General features: G+C 44.1%; 2 protein-coding genes and 1 pseudogene across 7 annotated transcripts in view; 1 reads left to right on the plus strand and 2 right to left on the minus strand.

Moving 5' to 3' along the window:
- Positions 1 to 1,631, plus strand: part of LOC113102206 (TOG array regulator of axonemal microtubules protein 1-like) — a 10,349-nt gene extending 8,718 nt beyond the window's left edge. For 3 of the 6 annotated variants that reach the window (XM_026265769.1, XM_026265771.1, XM_026265770.1), the window contains exons 19-23: positions 27 to 139; positions 209 to 389; positions 471 to 690; positions 765 to 851; positions 1,319 to 1,630. In XM_026265769.1, the coding sequence (XP_026121554.1) occupies positions 27 to 139; positions 209 to 389; positions 471 to 690; positions 765 to 851; positions 1,319 to 1,554 (837 nt within the window). In that variant the 3' untranslated portion in view covers positions 1,555 to 1,630. Of the gene's footprint in view, positions 1 to 26; positions 140 to 208; positions 390 to 470; positions 691 to 764; positions 852 to 1,318 lie in introns of those variants that run through there. The other 3 variants (XM_026265772.1, XM_026265773.1, XR_003290720.1) reach the window with 2 other exon arrangements.
- Positions 1,632 to 3,033: 1,402 nt separating this feature from the next.
- Positions 3,034 to 6,786, minus strand: LOC113102207 (heme-binding protein 1-like). Its single transcript, XM_026265774.1, has 5 exons — positions 6,384 to 6,786; positions 4,517 to 4,611; positions 3,917 to 4,058; positions 3,587 to 3,770; positions 3,034 to 3,514 (listed from the first exon to the last, which is right to left on the minus strand). The coding sequence occupies exons 1-5, from the start codon at positions 6,571 to 6,573 to the stop codon at positions 3,343 to 3,345; spliced, it is 783 nt and encodes a 260-aa protein (XP_026121559.1). The 5' UTR covers positions 6,574 to 6,786; the 3' UTR covers positions 3,034 to 3,342.
- A 6,652-nt stretch (positions 6,787 to 13,438) lies between these two features.
- On the minus strand, positions 13,439 to 14,492 carry LOC113102208 (mitochondrial basic amino acids transporter-like; annotated as a pseudogene).
- Positions 14,493 to 15,855: the final 1,363 nt, after the last annotated feature.

Genomic DNA, 15,855 nt, shown 5'->3' on the forward strand with positions numbered 1-15,855 from the left:
TGTGTGTGTGTGTGTGTGTGTGTCAGGGTCTGGGCGAGATGCCTCAGGACGCTCCGTCGGCGCGGGGCAGGCTCTCTCTCTCCGGCGGGGTGGTGAAGCGCACATCGTCTGTCACGCGTGATCCTCTGAGCGGCAGCAGGTATGACTCTCCAGCCGTTCACCTGGTCACGTGACGTTCCCGCTCACTCATCAGCCGTGTGTTCGGCAGGGACTGTGTGCAGGCGGGAGGTAAAGCAGCCGTCCACAGCCTCGCTGACCGGAGCGAGTACGTCACACAGATGAAGACGCTGCTCAACTCCAAAGACTTCAGGGAGAGAATCAAGGCCATCGATCAGCTGGTGTGTGACTGCGAGGAGAACCCGGCTCTGGTCATCAGCAACCTGTTCCCGGTAATCCTGCCGCTCCTGATGATGAGGGTGATGATTGTGGTGATGATGATGATGATGCTGCTGATGCTGAATGTGCTGCAGGTGTTTGACGCTCTGAAGGCCCGTCTGCAGGAGTCGAACAGTAAGGTGAATCTGCGTGCTCTGGAGGCTCTTCAGCCCATCGTGGCTCTGCTCAGAGACAGTCTGGCTCCGGTGCTCAACATCCTGGTCCCGGCCGTCGTGGACAATCACCTGAACTCCAAGAGCAGCAGCATCTCCTCGGCGGCGCAGGGGGCCGTCCAGGCTCTGATGAACAACATCGGTGCGTTGAGTTGATCTCTCACTGATCTGAGCAGATCTTCAGTGTGTCTGACTCTGACTCTGACTGTGTTTCAGACAACAGCCTCCTGCTGCAGCCCTTCTGCTCCAGAGCCCAGTATCTGAGCGGGAAGGCCAAGCTGGAGCTCATCCAGAGAGTCGCAGGTCAGTCCAGACGAGCACTCACCCTGCCACAAAACAAGGCCTTGAAAACTCCTCAACCAGGGATGTAACATGAAGATATGAAGTCTGGTTTTCTGAGATATTAAGCAGGTTAAAATATCTGCCAACAAAAAGATTACAATTTCCCTCTGTATAAGTGGATTTCCTGACTCCGCTGTAGAGCTCCACAAAGAATCGAAATAAAAAAACAATCACAGTGTGTGATTATGAAATCACAAAGGCTTTTGAATTAAATAATTCTTTTTTTTTTCGTCATGCAGCCCCACCCCATTAGTTTTATATTTTAATCATAAACTGCCTTCATATGTTCTGTCATTATTTTATTTATGCATTTGAATATTTTCAGTTAATTTCTTGTAGTTAGTTTCAGGGTCTGTAAGAGGTGTTAAAGAGCCCAGATCAGGCTGGTTCAGAGAGTGTGTGTGTGTGTGTGTGTGTGTGTTTCTCAGAGCTGGTGACGGAGCTGTACCCGCGCAGACCGCAGCTGGTGGAGCAGAAGGTGCTTCCTCTCTTCTGGACGCTGCTCAGCTCTTCCTCTAACAGTGGACAGGTGCGGCCGGCCGCAGTGAAGCTAGCCGAAGCGCTGCACACACACATGGGTCAGACGCTGCTGGAGAACACACAGTCCTCAGACGTGCAGAGCGAGCTGAAGCAGCTCCTGAGAGCCGCAGGTCCTGACCGATGATGAGCTGTGTCTCGTGTGTGTGTGTGACCTGCACACACACACACACACTCACTGATGTTGTCTTGTACCGTGTGCTCTGATCATTTCTCCCAGATCTGTGTGTTGTGCAGGATTTACACCAGACTTGTGTCCTGTATAACGCAGTATTAGCTGTACAGTGAATATATTTCCTGAATATTGACTTCATTATGGCCTGTTTTAAGTGTGACCCGTCCTAGTTTTTTTGCATGACCAAATTAATTGTTGAGCTTAAAAAAAAAAAAAAAAAAGAGGAAAAGCAGCTTTTTGAGCTTGAAGGATGTGTGTCCTGTGTTTCGGTGAATGAGAAGCTTTATTGGAGAGTAACACGGGTCAGCTCGTGTCCAGATCTAGTTCTTCGTTTAGTGCCAGTCACTCCACAACAGCCTTGATGAGATTTCACTTTAAATTATATCAGAGACAGAGATTTATCTATATAATAAAGTGTCTTATTTCTGTAAACACGTGTGCTGTGATCTGTTTGATTTAGTGACACCACTTTTCACGTTATTCATCCACACATCAACAAACACGAGCTAACTTCACATTTCTGTCACATAAAACAGATTTATTTTATTGAATCCATCTCCACCCAGCATATCTTACAGATCAGTAGCATTGATGGCACAACTATTAACCCTCAAACTATTAATAACCAGTTCAGGGGTTTATTCTTCGTTGTGTTCATCTGAAGAAGCTGAATGTGATGTTTTCTTCAGCTCCCTAAACGTTTCTTCCACTGACCCCGAGACACCGTCCAGATTGGATGAGTCTTTTACTGGAGACATCGAGGTGCATTACCTTCAGTGCTCTCGGCCTGACGCTCTGCCTAAATAAACTTTCTCCATTACTTCTAAAGATGTTTAATGAATCCTTAGACTCCCCCAAACATCACTAATATATTAAAGAAGCAAGAATGCTCTTCTTTGTAATAACTCAGCCTATTTCTTTATGTGTGGATGTTAAAATATTATTATGTATTTTTAACCTAATTGAGTTTTTTTTCTTTAATGTTTGTAATCGTGGTTATTTTGAAAATTCAATAAATAAAATCACATAAATTATATATATATATATATATATATATATATATATATATTATATATATTCTCAAGTCCCCTGGGGTTTTAAGCTAATATTTAAATTCTAAAAATTAATCATTAAAAAAATAATTTCAAATAAACATCCACAGATCCAGAATTCCACAAAAAAAATATATATATATATATTTAAAAATTATTATTGTAGTTTTTTTTACTATTTTTGACGTCCCCATGAAAAATAGATAAACTGTAATCCATTATTCAAACGAAAACGATCTGAAACTATTGGAAAATGTCTGGTTATTCACCAGATATGGTCTGTGTTTCCTTACACTTTATTTTGGGACCAAACCCTGATCTTTAATGTTCTCTGTGAATTGTTGGCTCTGATTGGCTGGAGTGGATCTGACATCATGGCTCGGGTCAGCAGTGGTTTATTCAGATCAGAACAGAAGCTTCACAGTGTTTCTACTGAGGACAGATCAGCTCATTCACGGTGTTTGACATCTGAGCTTCCTGCTGGAACACACACCTTTCAAAAATACTTCAAATAGCACAATGACAATCTGGAATATATATATATAAATATATCTGCATCTATGGATTATCGTAAGCGTTGGTTCTAGAGCGAGAGACGGACAGAAGACGAGAGGTCTGTGATGATTGTGTTACAGCATCAGTGTTTCAGCGAGTGTTTGTGTAGCTTATACTCCGTGTGACGCTCCTCTCAGGGCCGCTCCAGGAACCAGATCTCGTTCTGCCGGTGGGCCGCCGCGGGGTTGGTGTATCCAGCTATGATGAAGGAGTCGCTGACGCAGACGGCTGGACGGTCCAGAGCCTCGGCCAGACTGCTGATCTCGTGGAGGATGGTCAGCTCGTTCGTGACCCCCGTGAAGGCCCTGAGAACACCCCTCAGATCAGCTGCTCAAGTTTCCTCCAGTACACTTACAGTGGAGATGTGTGTGTCTCACCTGGAGTAGATGACCGCAGCAGGCCACTGCTCGACGGTGACCTCGGGGTCGTGTGGCAGCGGCGGATCGCTCTGGTGCGGGGGGGGCAGGTAATACGCTACGGTCACGGCTCGCGACAGAGTCCTGTGTGTCTCATCGGTGCGCACCACCGTCACGATCGGGATCGTCAGCCCCAGATAACGTCCTGCAGAAGAACAGACGAGTGTGTTTGAGATCTGACCTTCTGACCTGACGCAGCGCTCAACTGTGTGTGTGATGCTGGATGTGTGTGTGTGATGGAGGAGTGTGTGTGATGCTGGATGTGTGTGTGATGGAGGAGTGTTTACAGACCTGCTGAGTTCTGCTGGCAGATGTATCTCATGATCTTCATGAAGCCGTAGCAGATGCTCTGTTCATACGTGTCCTCGTGAACCGTGATGCAGGCCCAGTGCGCTTTCTCATAGTGACGCTTCTCGAACACCACCTCGCCGCACTACGACACACACACACACACACACACAGAGAGAGAGAGAGAGAGTCAGAAGCATCATCCTCATCACATCACATCACAGGAACAGATCAGTCAGAATCAAACACAAATAAAGCAGGGTTTGGGTTTATGGAAGCGTTGGAAATGATTTGTCTTGTACTGAATGAGCTCAGTGAGATGAAGAGTGAAGAGTAACCCTTCTTCTAGAACACATTTTAATGAGTGACCAGCTCTCTTTTACAACCATATTTGAGCCGGTTTCTCTCATCCAGGGGCATTCTAGCCTTCAGCTCTGGTCTGTTTCTGAAAGTGTCAATCACTGGGAGTGGGAGGAGTCTAATGATCTCTCTATTGCTCATCCTCCGTCAGGTTGGAGCAGCTGAATTAGATCACGTGTGTCTGATGATGACACTGATGCTGTAGGTCAGACTCTGTTGGGTTGATTCAGAGTGTGTACGTACCTTCTCCTTGCGTGTGAGGAGTGTGTAGGGCACCTGCTCCCGTGTGTGTGTGCCCTCGTTATCGGTGGTGATCTGACGGATGGGTTCGGCCATGTCTGTGAAACACGGAGCAGACGGACGTCAGTTCAGCTCCAGAAACACAGACAGAGTTACAGCAGGAAACACTGTAGAACTGGACGTTTAGGATCAGGAGAGACCCAGAATCAGACTTACACTTGAGTCAGGACGGAAACATGACCAGACCAGACGTGTGTGTGTGTGTGTGTGTGAGCTACTGTAAATACAGTGGCTGGTTTTTTATCCTCAAGGAGAATCACATTGATGAACTTTAGGAGCACAATAACATGCCTTTTTCCTTCATAAAAGGATACAATGAGACATTTACAAGCTAAATTGATTAATTTGAAGACTAAAAGTACACGAGGATTTTACAATTCTACTTCAAACGGTTTATTTAATATTTAGTGGGATTCATATTTTAAACACAGAATTATCCATTTAATTGTGCAGCGTTGTGATGCAGTTAATTGTGTAACTGGTCTTGCTCGAAATACACTTCGACTCTTATTTTGAAACGTTGGATCACAATTCCAGTTTTCTGTGAGTCATCTGATTTTGATGAAGACTGCTCATAAGTTAAAGTGTTGTCCACTGGTTTCAGGAGTGAGGGAGTCGTGTAAAGGTCACATCTAATCCTGTATTTCACATAAAGCACAGACTGGATTCAGAGGCACTGGTCTGATAATCTCAGCTAGATTGTGTGTTAGACACTCTCTGGATATAAAGGTTGTGTTTGATAACATGAAGAGAGCGGAGCGCGTGATCATCTGCTGAACTGGGTCAGAGACGCAGACGTGAATCATGGGAAATCCTCCTCGGCTGGTGTCTTAAAGCAACACGCTTCAGGAAACAGATGGAGACTCTGGGCTTCCTTCAGACTAGTGGACAGAAAACATTATCTGTATTTCATCTACACATCAAACGCTGTTGTGGTGTACTCTCATATCGTTGTAGTTATTGCTCCTGATGTGAACAGACTTAGTTTTGACACCTGTCGCTTTAAATGCTGGAGCTCTTGGATTGGCTGTCAGTGTTTTTATTATTGATGATATCAGACCTCCTGTCCCGCAGTGTTTATACGCAGTCCCTGAGGACCAACACAAGGGGAACCGTTCCTGAAACTTTTCCTTCTCCTAATTCTGGATCTCAAAACTGACCTTTTCCCTCATTCACATTGCTTACATGTTGCAATTGTGTATTTTTTCCTCATTATTCTGAGTTTTATATCTCGAAGTTATGAGTGCTCCAACGTCTGAATTGTGAGAGAAATTCATCTTTATTTCTTTATCCAGCAGATGCAATGTAAAAAAAAAAAAGATTGTGATTTTAACAGTAAAAGCCAGTAAACATACTACAGTTAAAACCTATTAATTGGTTTACTGTATGTTCCTTAAAACTGTAATGGACGGTAAAATTACAGTTTTTTGAAGTGAAAAAAAAGGTATAATTTACAGTGAAAACCCTAAATTGACATTCCCACAATTTTATTTTATTTTTGGTTGAAATAACGATGTTTTCTCACCAGTTTTGTTCATTAGGGTGGTATGTTACATCTAAGGTTGTTAAATGAATGTTTCTTGCATTATTTCAGTATCGTGTGTGTGTTGCTGTGATGGTGTTTCTGAGTGCTGCTGGCAGAAAAACACTCACTCAGTGTGTAGCTGCCTACATAGACAGCATCTGTGCGCGCGGCTCTGAGGGGATGACCGTTAAACTGGCGCGAAACGCTATAAGGCTGCGGTGATCTGAGACGCGAGTGTATGTATGTGTGTGTGTGTTGTTGTTGTGTTTGTAACGCTAACGTTACCTGTCGGTACCTCCACCTGGTGACCGCGCGCCACATCCGTCCAGTACCTCAGGAGCCTCCCCTGCTCCTCCTGCTCCTCCTGCTGCTCCTCTTCGGGGCTGTCCAACAGCTGCTCCTCCGACACAGACTCCAGATCCTCCAGTGTGATCATATCACCGCCGCCGTTCAACCGACACCCGCCGGGATCCATCGCCGAATCCGGTGACCGTCGATGCTGGAAGTGCGCGTCCGTGCGGAACGATCGTCTCACGCTTCCCCCGCGCTCACGCGGATCTCGCTTTCATGTCCACGAACCGGAGCTCTCGATCAGCGAGCAGTCGTTTAACTCCCGTTATTAACCGTGTTCGGTTCGTACGTGTTTTGTTTTGCAGGCAGGACGGTCGTGACGTATTTAAGGACAGAGTCGTAGTCACGTGACCACATAAGCGCCGCCCACCTCGCGCAGGAGTGTGTAAATACACAACACGCCTGAGAAACTAATCATGTGTCCAGATTGTGTGTGTGTGTGTGTGTAAATGCAATAAAGTCTGTAAAAAAATACCATGTGAGTGTATTTTAAAATACTTTAAATGCTTGGCTGGTCTTAAATTTGTGAAATGAAAGGTTAATGTTCTGATATGATATGTTGAGCTTCAGTATACACAGTGTGTGTGTGTGTGTGTGTGTGTGTGTGTGTGTGTGTGTGTGTGTGAGAGAGAGAGAGAGAGAGTGAGTGTATGTGTGTGAGAGAGAGAGAGTGAGTGTGTTTCAGGTCAGTGTTTGATCAGCTCCAGTGAGGTTTATCACACTTTAGTCAGAAATACATGTATTAGTCCTTGACCTGCTGCTTGTGTTTGTCTGCTGGATGATTTCAGCTGCTGTAAATGGAGAAAGTTCAGGATTTTTCCAAATCAGGATCACAGCATTAACCTGCAATGAAGCAGGAAACACTTTACACTGCAGTGAAATATGACCACACTGCAGTGTCATGATCTTCAGAAACCATCCTGATCTGCTGCTCAAGAAACATGTCTGATTATTATCAATGTTGAAAACGTTAATATTTTGTGGTTTCATGCTTTTATGTATAGACAACATTGACACGTAATGAACAGGAGGATCATGGTGTGTGATTATTGTGTTGGTCTGTATGGGCTCTGAGCAGTGATTGTTCCTGATGGAAAGCTCCTGCAGAGAGACGAGTGATTGTGTTCAGCTCGGGATGAAAAGAGACGTCCGTCAGCTCCATTGTGCTGCTCGAATCATGTTCTAACAGCTCTGGCCTGTTTTTTCTGACAGGTTTACGTCCCGTCTGACCCAGATGTGGCTGTTGAATCAGCCTGACCTCTAATACCAGATCATCACACCTGCATTACTTGATAATAATGTGTGGGTTTTGTTTTTTAACCTGTGATTCTTGTTTGGGGTTCATAGATAAATAAATAATTAATTTAAAAAACAGCATATATTCATAATAGAGCTGTTACACATTTTGTATCATTTGAACAATTCCTTGCTGAATAACAAAATAAATACTGACCTCAAGGTTTAGAACGGTAGTGTGTCTGTATATTGTTACAAACGTTATATATATATATATATATATATATATATATATATATATATATATATATTAAAAAAAATGTAACCATAAAAGAACATTACGTTTATTGTAAGGAAACTAACAGTAACTTCTACAGAATGTTTGCTAATGGTTTCGATTTTGAGCCGTGAGTGACAGGAGACTCCCTGTGCAGTGATGTGTGTGTGTCTGCGTGTGTGTGTGTGTGTGTGTGTGTGTGTGTGTGTGTGTGTGTGTGTGTGTGTGTGTGTGTGTGTTAGTGTGTGTGTGTGTGTGTGTGTGTGTGTGTGTGTGTGTGTGTGTGTGTGTGTGTGTGTGTGTGTGTTAGTGTGTGTGTGTGTGTGTGTGTGTGTGTGTGTTAGTGTGTGTGTGTGTGTGTGTGTGTGTGTGTGTGTGTTCCCTCAGTAGGGTGCGATCGAAGGCATTTCTCCATCTGCTTCAGTCTGTATCTCTGTATGAGTTACTGCAGCAGATCTGTCTTCCTCTTCTGGACCCAGAGGTGCTCACACACACACACACACACTCTTCACTTCACCAGTGTGTGTTCTTCTCTCAGAGCTCAGAGGAGTCCGCTCTTCATGGATCTACAGGAGAATGGAGAGCATGTTCACCAGGTCACCCTGATGATTTATGTGCCTTTTCAGGAACAAATACACATTCTGTCATCATTTACTGTTCTTCAGTGATCATGGTCTTACCATAAACGTATCGTAGCATCAGTGCATTTCTTTGAGATAAAGCCCAGTGATTTCCTTCCTTCTGAAGTCCTGCCATCCTCTGCTTTCATCTCCCCGGGTCCAGACGACTGAGGGCTGGTTCCAGAGATGTAACTTGATTATTGCTCTGTCTCACACAGGTGTGTTTCATGTCCTGATACAGATCTCAGAGTCATGAAGAAGCTGCTCTAGTAAATATAAACAGGCTTTTACATTTTAGTGATTTTAATGACATTTTAATGTGTGTGTGTGTGTGTGTGTGTGTGTCTCCTCTATACATGAGCTCTGGAGATGCTCTCTTATGCAACACTTCTCAGAACAGTTACACAAGCGCTGCAGACAGGAAGTGGGTTGTGCTGAGTGACCAGAGGAGCGACACACTGGACACACTCTTCAGAGGGTCACAACAGCAGCTCATGATGATGATGAGCATCAGATATTGATCTGTGCTTCTGCTATAATCAGATCATTTACTGAAGCTGCTGAACTGGGATAATCTCCGTAAGAGGCTCGTTTTCACATCAACACTGCAGGCCAGGGGTGGTCCTATAGGGTGAATGGAGATCCGGGGCTTAGCCCAGAAAAATCCATGTATGTGACTTTTTTATTTTAATAAATCAGAAAGATTTACCTTGTTTAAAATATACAAAAACAATAAAAACAAAAACAAATTTAAAACATTTTATTTAAAGTATTGAGGAAAATACATTTGCTTTATGCAAACAAAAATTAAGAATTGCAAAACAAATGAAACAGCGCGAAAGCAATGATTTTGCAATACATATTTTCCATGGTCATATCTATTAATTTATTTGCAACGCTGCTTTTATTTTGCGTGTCAGTCTAGTTTGAGCTTGCGAAGCCATCTTTCCTTTGCGCTTCACTTTTCTGCACGTCTCTCTTTGTGGCACTGTTTTGACGTGGGGGCGGAGTCAATGGACGGGGGCGTGTACAACATGCCTCCATGGAAATGACGTCATCAGCCCTAGACGCAGCTCACTGATCCAGGTGCTGTCATGATGAGCAGAGATTTCGAGTGGATCGTTTATTTTATTCACTAGCATTAAAACATTCATGTTTTCGTTTTATTTACTTTATTAACAAATGTCTGCGTATTAGCAGCGTTTGCTCAGGTTAAAGAAGTTGTTAACATGAACATCTGCTGTTTATTTCTCTCGATGTGCACACTTTTAATTATTGGGATCGCAAATCATTTGAGTCAGTTCGGGAGTTCGTAGCGGGTTCCCGAATCATTTGAGTCAGTTCGGGAGTTCGGAGCGGGTTCGCGAATCATTTGAGTCAGTTCGGGAGTTCGGAGCGGGATCGCGAATCATTTGAGTCAATTTGGGGATCGCGAATCATTTGAATCAGTTCGGGAGTTCGTAGCGGGATCGCGAATCATTTGAGTCAATTTGGGGATCGCGAATCATTTGAGTCAATTTGGGGATCGCGAATCATTTGAGTCAGTTCGGGAGTTCGTAGCGGGATCGCGAATCATTTGAGTCCAGTTCGGGAGTTCGTAGCGGGATCGCGAATCATTTGAGTCAGTTTGGGGTCGCAAATCATTTGAAGCAGTTCGGGAGTTCGCAGCGGGATCGCGAATCATTTGAGTCAGTTCGGGAGTTCGGAGCGGGATCGCGAATCATTTGAGTCAATTTGGGGATCGCGAATCATTTGAATCAGTTCGGGAGTTCGTAGCGGGATCGCGAATCATTTGAGTCAATTTGGGATCGCGAATCATTTGAGTCAATTTGGGGATCGCGAATCATTTGAGTCAGTTCGGGAGTTCGTAGCGGGATCGCGAATCATTTGAGTCAGTTCGGGAGTTCGCAGCGGGATCGCGAATCATTTGAGTCAGTTCGGGAGTTCGGAGCGGGATCGCGAATCATTTGAGTCAATTTGGGGATCGCGAATCATTTGAATCAGTTCGGGAGTTCGTAGCGGGATCGCGAATCATTTGAGTCAATTTGGGGATCGCGAATCATTTGAGTCAATTTGGGATCGCGAATCATTTGAGTCAGTTCGGGAGTTCGTAGCGGGATCGCGAATCATTTGAGTCAGTTCGGGAGTTCGTAGCGGGATCGCGAATCACTTGAGTCAGTTTTGGGGTCGCAAATCATTTGAAGCAGTTCGGGAGTTCGCAGCGGGATCGCGAATCATTTGAGTCATCTGACTCCAGTTTGGGGAGTTCGCAGCGGGATCGCGAATCATTTGAGTCATCTGACTCCAGTTTGGGAGTTGGAGCGGGATCCGCGAATCATTTGAGTCAGTTTGGGGTCGCAAATCATTTGAATCAGTTCGGGAGTTCGGAGATGTTCAAAATGTAACGTTAAATCAGACACAATTTAAAACCGAAAAAGAAATTATAATAAGATTAAAAGTTACAGATACCTGAAGCTGTTGTATCTTGGCGTTCAAGTGTTTTGGCTGAGGGGGTTTACTTCCTTTTTTTTGAAGAAGATGATGAATTTTGCAATATCCATTTTAATTTTCAAATAAATTGATCTAGTAAAATACTACACGCCAAGAAACCGCCTGCTCATTTCATTGGTTGGATCGTACAGACGCTCATCGATGGTTGGCCAGTTTACATGTCAGTCATAAGCACTAGACTCAGTGGGCGGTTTTCGTCGGGTGTGAATGACAACGTGTAACTTACTTAGGTAAATTTACAGACACTGTGGACGTGAGAGTCGAGAGATATTTATTTATTTAGTTATTTAAATTCTAATATAAATTGCTTTATTGGGCATGAAAACTCATTGATGGCATGGTAGTAATAAAAACATTCGGGGCTTTACTGAAAACATTCGGGGCTCCAGACCCCTGAGCCGACACATAACGCCGCCCCTGCTGCAGGCCATGTGTCATTCTTTAATGATGATTACTGGCTTTGGTCATTTCACTGTGCCACACAGTTCGAGTCTGACTTTAGCATTAGAAGGACACAAAGCATCTATTTTCCTCGTCCTGATTCCCGTCTCACTTGATGACCTCATTATGACGTAAGAGACAGTGACGGTGTGAATATTAGGGATTCAGTAGAGCTCAGTTCAGAGTTTATCAGTCGTTTAGATTCTCAGCATCAGCCTCGTCTCAGATAGAAAACTTTCTAATACAGATTATCTTGCTTTTTCCATTGTTTTAATTTTAGTTATATAACCTTATAATACCATGCATATTTTCAGAGAAGAAACCAGTCCAATGTATAGCTGATATTTGAGGTTAATACTTTAGACAAGCAATAAAAAAAGGAATCAGTTAAGAGTATATTCAGCTTCTTTATTTTAATCCAAAATAACGGCATGCGGTTGCTTCAAACAATGGTATACATATCATTGACTAATTGTTATAATCGTTGTTTATAATCATAATTTCAAGGAAATAATCGACAGTTATGATTTTTGTCGTAGTGTCATCTCTCTCTCTTTGGACTGTGTGGTGTTCCATGATCACGTGACGTCACTAATCAAAACAACCAACTCTGGGTTACACTCTGCATTTTAATGCATCATCAAATCTGGATCTATTATTTAGGAATAGTCAGGATTATATCGTCCCTTTCAGTGATGTAAATGTTTTTCGTGCTCATCAGATTATGAATGTTACGGTAATTGCTGTATTTATTTTTACAGGTCAAAGGACTCACTGTGAGAAATATAAGAGTTCTTTGTTTTTAATAATGTTCTCTGTTGTTCTTCAGTGTGTTTCCGGTTTGGAGCCACTAGAGGGCGCTCTGTTCCTCTCCAGCACATGTCTGTCAGTCACCAGCTGATGATGATGATTGTTGTTGTCCTTCTGAGGATTTTGCTTCTGTCTTTAGACTGGAATACACTACACCACACCGGCACAGAGCTGGCATTCACACGTGTCAAAGGAAAATGATTACCCTCAGACTACGATTCAGATTGTACGTCACATATCATAGTTTCTGATGCTCTGCTCAGTGCATTTGATTATGTATTAAAAAGCCCAGCATAACTTTACTGAAGCCGCATAGACAAACAGAATATACAGTTAGTACAGAACACAATCACTTTCTTTTAAAATAATCATGTTTTGTTGCTTTGTGGCCTGAAATGAAACCATTTTTGTTTATCCAGCTGTATTACTCACAGATGAAAACTAAGTGTCTGAATGGTGTGGAATCACAGTCGGAAGCTAAAATCTGAGTCTGTGTCCATCATACACTGTGATTTTCTATGAAATAATTGTCCAGATAGAGACTGAGAATAACACCTGAAGTCATTGAGTGTATGATGGTCAGTTTTCTCCACACAGTTAACCCTTTAAATGTGAGACAAATATGAGTTAATGTGTTTCCATATTTATTGAATGTTGAACGGTCATTTTCCCTTGAGCTTCATGGATCAAAATCACTGATGACCCTTGATCAGATATCTGTCTGCTAAAGCCCTCATTCGATTCTATTTACATTCATAATAACAAATGATGCACATATATCATATATACAGGAATATGTCAATTACAGTCATGCCAGGAACTAGGTGCATGTAAAGATTCAATAACAATTACACAACTTTGCATTTTATTTAGCCCTAAAATTGCATAGTAGTACTTTAAGAGCACATATTGCTACTCTGAGATGCTGATATTTACATGTATGCATTTATTAGATGCATTTATCCAAAGCAACTTACATTGCATTCGAGGTACACATTTACATTTTACAGCCCTTGTGTTTCCTGGAAATCAAACCCGTGAACCATATGCTCTCCATATAATGTACAGTCGTGTCTCACCTGTTCTGTCCAGCAGAAGGAACCATTTTTAGCATGATGTTTCTGACTGTGGAGAATGAGCTTCAGACACGTCACGGTTCGACCTCTCATTCGTGCGTCACTCTCATCCTTCATCAGCACCAGATGTTTCTACGGATGCTGATCTGGGAATCCTCATCCCAATAATTCAGCGGTACGGTCCATGGCAGAGATGATGCGAGGTCATTGTTCAGCGTTCACTGACCGTTTCTCTCTCTCTGTATCACAGAATCAGAGTCTATCGGTGCAGTAAATCTGTGCTCTCATCTCAAGACGATCCGAGTCTTTCTCCAGGTCTCTGAGTCACAGGCTGCTGTGCTGCAGACTCGGCCGCATCGCCTCGCAGTCCTTCACACCCTCATCATCCTCGCGCATGTACATGAGGAAGAGCGTGACGGTGGCGAAGGTTGTGGCGTTGACGGGAAACGCTCTCAAGAGAGTCGAGGTCAGGCCTCGAGTGAAGGCCCTCCATCCTTCCCTCCTCCAGCTCTGACGCACGCCAGTCCATGATGCCGTCGTACCTGTTGGCTCCGCCCACTCCGTCCGCCTGGAGGCGGGACTTGATGACGTCCACGGATAGGTGGAGATCCAGGACGCCATTCCCGACATGCCGCCCGCCAGGAGCAGCTTGGGAATGATGTATCCGTCGTCGGCGTCGCAGCCCAGCGCTCGCGTCAGAGTATCGTAGGTGAGGAAGTAGACGCCGAAGCCGGGCGTCTCGCGGATGACGGTGGTCACCATTCCTCGGTTTATCCCTCGGACTCCCTCCTTCCGGTGGATGCGGATCAGGCAGTCCAGAGAGTTCCTGTACATCCTCCTGGAGGCGCTCTTCTCGCCCGTCCCCTGCATCTGCATGCGTGTCTTGGCCAGCTCCATCGGGCAGCAGATCACACACTGGATGAGTCCGGCCGCTGCTCCCGCCAGGAACTGGTGCACAGGGGTGTCCACACCCAACATACGCATGGCGTTCCCCTGCACGCCGAACACGATGGCGTTGATGAAGGTCAGGCCCATCATGGGTGATCCGATGCCTTATATAGAGACCCCGCATCTGCAGCCAAACCACAAACAGACAGAGTGTGAAGGGTTAACGCCTTGGGAACCCGAAACCTCTCGCCTCTCCACACACAGACAGATATAGATGTTCCCTGTGCTGGATTTGCTCGGCATGTGAGTCTCCAGTATCTCCTGGGGTCAAACATCTCAGCGTTACTGAACCTGCAGCACATCAACACCGTCCGACTGATGCGTGTTCCTGGAGAGGATACGCTCCCCAAAATACAACTTCCACAGTGAACCCTTCAGTGATCAGTTCTTTAAAAAACATCAAACAAGTCTAAACAACCTTTTCCTCTATAAAGAACCTTTTGTAGAAGGGAAAGTAAAGGTAAAGATGGTAAAGGTTCTACATGTGTAGGAACCATAAAAAGCACCTTGCGGTTAAAGTTCTCTAAAGAACCATTACTGTGAAGAACATTATATTTAATGATCTAAAGAACTGTTTTCTTCTAAATAAAAGTTCTTTATTGACATAGTTTATTCCATTAAGAGCCTTTAACATCCATTGAGTCTTTCCATTCCAAACACGTTTTAAGAGCATCTTCTTAATTTTTGATCAAAATGATTAACCCTGTACTGACCGACTCCTGGCGGACGATGGACTGGAAGCAGTGATAGGTGCCGCGGTACAGGGGCTTGTCCACGCTCTGGACCTGCAGTCGCACCTAGAAAACATTACACCTGCTGTGATCAGACACATCAAACACAGCAGAAAACACACAGAAGAGAATGAATCTAGAGCTGCTGATGCTTAGACCATATTCAATCAGATCCCAGTCCAGTGGAAGAGAGAGGAAGGACCTGGTCTTTACTTACGAGGTTAACCTCCGAGCGGCCGGTGTAACAGCCTCGCTCTCATCTACAACAAAGTGACACTTTTGCTGTAAAAGACCCTTCAGCTGTGAACTCATGATCAAACAAAGACACCAGGCAAGACGTGAGATATTACGGCTCAAACGGCTGATTATGTGATTAATACTCGACCTCACGTGAGGAGGCCATGGACTCGATCAAAACCAGATCTTTCTGTGTCTTGCCCTTTGCCTTTAAGTACAACACACACACTTTGAGTTTTAGAGAAGGGTTAGTTTAATGACAGCATGACAGAATACACAACAACATTCACAGAAACAGGCATAATAACAGCCCTTAATACTCAACACAATACAGTTCAGGCGTTCTGTGTCTCAGCTGATGCTTTCTAATGCAGGTGAGGACTTGATTAAAGCACATTTACGCATTCAGAAGGTGCTTTTATCTGAAGTTACTTGCATTGCATTCAGGACTTCTGTCTGTTCGGGCAGGTGCCTTTCTGTAGTGTTTACAGGAACAACCAAAGCTCAAGCACAAACGGT

The sequence above is a fragment of the Carassius auratus genome, unplaced genomic scaffold (genome assembly GCF_003368295.1).
Source record: "Carassius auratus strain Wakin unplaced genomic scaffold, ASM336829v1 scaf_tig00217695, whole genome shotgun sequence".
Lineage (NCBI taxonomy): Eukaryota > Metazoa > Chordata > Actinopteri > Cypriniformes > Cyprinidae > Carassius > Carassius auratus.